Source organism: Salvia splendens, chromosome 7, assembly GCF_004379255.2.
Source record: "Salvia splendens isolate huo1 chromosome 7, SspV2, whole genome shotgun sequence".
Taxonomy (NCBI): domain Eukaryota; kingdom Viridiplantae; phylum Streptophyta; class Magnoliopsida; order Lamiales; family Lamiaceae; genus Salvia; species Salvia splendens.
Window position 1 is genome coordinate 3,934,277 of NC_056038.1, and position 5,326 is coordinate 3,939,602.

The following is a 5,326-nucleotide window of genomic DNA, read 5'->3' on the forward strand; positions in this document are numbered from 1 at the left end:
ATAGCTCCAAATCAATTACTACTATAATTAAGCTTTCAAGTTTCAGGTATATATCATCGGAGAATTAATCGATATTCATCAGATAATCTTTTTAATCACCAATTACTAATTGTCTTGATATAAATTTATTACTTGTACTATATGACTTTATTTTTTCTAATTACAAAAGAATATCTCCAAGCAACTTTTATGTATTAAAATAAATATATTTTCTTCGTTTACAAATAAGGTGTAATATTGAGAATAGTAAAACTTCTAATAAAATAGGATCGTGACTATAATTTTTTATAAATAGAAATATTACGAGGGTTAATTACAAATTAAAGAGGTGTGTTCAAATAAGAAAGTTGAACTCTCTTTGTTTTTATGAATGACTAATAAAATAATTATTGTAAATTCTTGATGGAGATGTCTTTAATTATTTGCATGCTTTGGAAAATATATGATTTGGGTCCTATGCAATAATGCAATTCAAATTTCTAAACATCTTCTCATAAAGAAGCATCTTGATTAACATATTTTTGTTTCCACACACTTACAAAAGTTGACTTCTTTTTCAAACCATTTTCCAACTTAATAAACAAAACTCAAAAACTCACATCCTCTTTTTTTTCAATTAGTTAGTTGCAATTGCAACTTTAAATTAAATGGATATATATATTTCTATATCAAGTTACACGCCGGGGACAACAACTTTACATCTAGATACATTGCATAATATATTAAAAATGGCAACCAATCTTTAAAAAAAAGGCACAAGCTTCTACAACTGTAAACTAGTTGACTATGGGTCATATTTTTTTTGCTTCACATAACACTGATTATTTTTCTAATAAGAAGTTAGAAAACAATTTAAGAAAAGATAATTGATCGAAAAAATTATTAACTATTGCTAAAATTTAATATTTCTCACAACCTTTAAAGTTGGTCGGATAAATCATGAATTTCAACAATTACCCTTTGAAAAATAAGGCCAGCTCACTTTGTTAATTTGTTTTTTGTTGCTGAGATCATAACAACTTCTTTTTAGGGTATTTGAGGCGTCATTTATACTACAAAATTATTAATAGTATTTGGCAAAGTACTTGAGTTTGAATTTGCGCGGAAACAAGTACTCCCATTTGATTTTATTTGATTTGATTTGATTTTTGAGTTTATTGAATTATACTATAGTTCTAGAGTTGTGACATCCACCAAACGCAATGAATAGTTTTGCATATGCTAACAATAGCTACCACTAACCTTTTTTTTGTCAATTATTAATCAAAGATCACAATCCCTCTACGTGGAGTGTTGACTTTGTAAAGATTATTTCCTTTGTCCTAAAATAAAATTATATTTATTGCAGATCAGTTTCTCTATAAATACGAAGTCAGAGGTTAGACAAGCAAAGCAATATCAACTTGATCGAGGATGGAAAAGAGCAAAGCTATCTCAGTCTCATTCCTTCTCTCTCTTCTTCTGGTAATCAATCATATTTCTCTCCCTAGCATCATGTTTACTTCAATTAGTTAACATAAAATTCATGTGTTGTTTCAGTTTGCCTTTGTCTGTGATGCAAGAAAAGATCCAGGAGAAGTGTGGAAGGTTGTGATGGATGAAGAGACTATGCCTAACGCAATCAAAGATCTTGTCGATGTTGGCTCGAATATGAAAATGGATCGTTTCGTTAGGGATTTCGATGTAAAGCCTAATGTTATCATATATCACAGCCGTGATCATGCTCATACTGAAGTCGAGGGTAATTAGGTTAGGTGTCGTATGCAATAGTGGTTATGAAATTTGTTACAATCCTATGTCTAGATAGTTTGGACCGTTTTCATATGGAAAAATAATTTGTTTGTTTTATATTTCTGTGTGTATACAGTTATATGCTTGCAAGGAGGAGTGGATGATAAATTGAAAAACCTGACCATTTAAATTAGATTCAAATTTTCCCTAAATGACAAAAAGAATTACCTTCAAACTTTTTCATGAATTTTTCTAATTTATGTATTGCATGTGCGTATACCTTAACCTTTAACCATGTCATATATCAGTCATAAAATGAGAAACTGCTTTATTATGATTCATGTTTTGTTAGTAAATTATGAATAGATTTGCTCAAATGGATAATCAGGATGGATGCAAAAGAGGAAAATATCAATAACTAAAAAGTGACTTAATAATATGACCACCGCATGGATGAGAAAACAAAGTGGAAAAGATCAAACCGCACAAATGAAATGTTCATAACAATTCATGAGTTCTTAATAATTATACCTTATGGCTTATCTTAGTATTTTAAATTTAGCGTATCATCGGTTAATTATCTATCTATTCCGTGGATAATTATTATCAAAAGGTTCAATGGAGAAAAGTTATACATCACCTTACAACAATGAATTGCATAATGAATTGAGTAAGACATAGACATCGTATAGTAAAACAAGTAACTAGACTTGTCAAGTGGGCCGGCTTATCCAACCCGGATGGTATCGACTGGCCCATCAGAAAAACGAAATGGGTTTGATCGGGCTCATTAAAGTCTAGACCCGTTCAAATAAGACTCAATACCACTAATCCTACATTTTAATTACTTTTACCCAAAATTGAGCTTCATTATAAAAAAAATTACCTTAATTACTTATTCTCATTTATATATCTTTCAAGATTCCCCCTAAACAATTCAATGACTAAGAGCATCTCCAACCATTTACACTAAACTCAAACCCAATTTAATATAAATGTCACATCAAATAGTGATTTTACTACAAGCATTTATATTAAACTCAAACTTAAAAAGAATATTATCTATATTATAATAGTACTACCTTTTTACTTACAAAATTTGAAAAAGTGTTTTGGGTTTGTTATAGTGTAAATTTAAAAACATGTAGTATTTTACTCACAAATCAAAAATGAGATTGGTTTTGCAGTACGATTGGAGCTAATTAATTACCTATTCCATTTTGGGTTTTAATGTACTCTAAGCTATTTGTGATAACATTATATTCGAAATGCTTAGGTCTAAGCTATTTGTGATAACATTTGAAAAGCTTTCATAAAACATTCGAACTAGTATAATAGTAGAAGTAAATTTTGTGGTGGACACACACACCAACCTTATTAGTTACTATTACAAACAACACACGTACATAAATTACATACTAGTATTTCATTACAGCGATTAAAGATGATACTCATATTTGTTGAGACATAATCGGGACCCAAACAAAGTTATCCGCCGGAAAGAAATGACAAACCGGAGTGGAACCGGGTTCAACCCCGAGCACCCGAAAGGCAACATGGTTAGGCCCCCAGTGCGAAGTATCCATGTGACAAACCGCAATAGCCTCAACTCCATCCCCATTCTCCCCCGCCAACGACACTCTGTAAACCCGGTTATCGCTCTTGTGGTAATGGCAGTAGAACACCGTGTACGCATACGGCATCGTATGGCACGACACCATCTTCGGCGACGGAATCTGCCGGATCCCCATCATCCTATAATTCTGCACAGCCACGTCATCGGATTCAGATCGTTTGATGTGGTAAGTGGAGACGGCCTTGGTTGGTGCGTCGGGGCCAAAGATGGATTCGATGAATTCGGACATGGATTGGGAGGATGTGGCGCAGAATTTCTGCTCTCCTGGGATCGGGTGGCGGTCGCATTCCTCCAGCGTGGCGGCCATGGCGGTGGCTTGAGGGGAGGAGGAGGGGAACGAGAAGAGGCGGAGGATTTGGGGGAGTTTTTGGGAGGAGAAAGGGAGGGTTTCGGCTTCTTGTTTGGAGAGGAGATGAGGGAGGGAGTCGGAGAGTTGTCTTTTTGGGAAGTAGATTTTCATTGTGTTTCCGGGTTTGAGATTCTCCGGGAAGAAGAAGATCGCTAGGGATGGGTCGGGATCGGTGGTGGTGGTGGTGTCGTGGTGGTGGTGGAGATGAGACGAATGGGTGTGGTGTATGTGATTGTTGTCGCCTTCGGATGAACCCTAATCATAAAAACTTCGAGTGAAAAAAATGCGAATTAATTAAAAAAATAAAGGTTTTAGAATGGAGATGGAGATCAGATTACCAGTAGAATAACGAGATGAAGCACGAGAGTGCTGAGAGTAAGTTTTGCATACATGGTGTGATTGAGTCTTTTTTTTTTGGTTGGGAATCTTTCGTGGAAATTACAAGTTCATTTGAAATATAGGTATCTTGTTTGAATGGTTTTGTTTTGAATGGTTCTCTAAATAAATGTTGATAGACAATTAATATGGTTGAATTCTGGTTTTTAGGGGTCTGGTCTGGAGGGAGTAGAATTTAATTTTAGGTTTCATATAGTATTATATGTATATTATATTAAAATGAAATTTGGTTTTTATTTTTTTAGATCCGAATCAAAAAATCAAAATTATTCAAAAGTTTAAACCGAACTGAACAAAATTTTAACTTTTTATTTGGTTTGGTTCAGTTTGAATATTCGGTTTTCAATTTTCGATTATTTTACTCTCCCCTAATATCTACAACCAGTTGCTCTCATTTCTTATTTAAAATTTTGTTGGGGGTTTTCAAAAATATATTATGAATTGAATAAGTATATGAGGGTGAATGAGGACAATATATCATGTACCACTTGTCAAATGTTGCTATTGTCCGGCTATATATATATTTCATGTATTATTAGAATAGTGATGTGACAGGTTCAAACCCCACCACATGTTGGGGAGATTTTCGGTCTTAATCCGCAAGCCAGATCGAATAGGATTAATTCGATTTCGCCTAAGACAGGTTAGGATAAAAACAAAAAAAAAAGTGATGTGAGAATCATATCATCACATTATAATGAGTGACTTGTTACCAATACCATTCATGACAAGGATGGATTGGGAGTACAATATATTAGTGATATTGTTTATGGTATAGTCATATCATCAGGTACTACCACAACTGGATTCATTACGTGTTGCCTGATATATGGAGTATTATATCAATTACATTTTGGATATTTGGGAAACTAATTTACTCCATAAAATTTAGGTTTTGTATTAGATTTCTTGACTTTTTAAATTTTAATTATGAATTATTTTGGCTGTTTAGAAATTAAACTGAAATTGAATCAATTTTAATTATAGAGAATTAAAAGTTTTTGGAACAAAGCTGGTCTTGAAAAATGTAGGGAACTTAAATAATTTGTGATGATTTAATTTGAATTATTAAAGGTTTCGACTAAAATTTAATTAGTAAAAAATAAATCAAATCGTAAATTATTTAATTTCGTGGATATGAGTAATGATCGAAATATATAAGTATTGTTTTGTAAGGAGATTGAATGGTGCCATTAATCAAAATGCATTAGTAT

At 32.8% G+C, this 5,326-nt stretch overlaps 2 protein-coding genes across 2 annotated transcripts; one reads left to right on the plus strand and one right to left on the minus strand.

Moving 5' to 3' along the window:
* Positions 1-1,386: 1,386 nt before the first annotated feature.
* LOC121741093 (organ-specific protein P4) lies at positions 1,387-1,850 on the plus strand. Its single transcript, XM_042133790.1, has 2 exons — positions 1,387-1,464; positions 1,540-1,850. Exons 1-2 carry the CDS (start codon positions 1,414-1,416, stop codon positions 1,747-1,749), a joined length of 261 nt encoding a protein of 86 aa, XP_041989724.1. The 5' UTR covers positions 1,387-1,413; the 3' UTR covers positions 1,750-1,850.
* Positions 1,851-3,039: 1,189 nt separating this feature from the next.
* On the minus strand, positions 3,040-4,278 carry LOC121742426 (BURP domain protein USPL1-like). Its single transcript, XM_042135561.1, has 2 exons — positions 4,055-4,278; positions 3,040-3,971 (listed from the first exon to the last, which is right to left on the minus strand). Exons 1-2 carry the CDS (start codon positions 4,106-4,108, stop codon positions 3,183-3,185), a joined length of 843 nt encoding a protein of 280 aa, XP_041991495.1. The 5' UTR covers positions 4,109-4,278; the 3' UTR covers positions 3,040-3,182.
* Between the last annotated feature and the right edge of the window lie 1,048 nt (positions 4,279-5,326).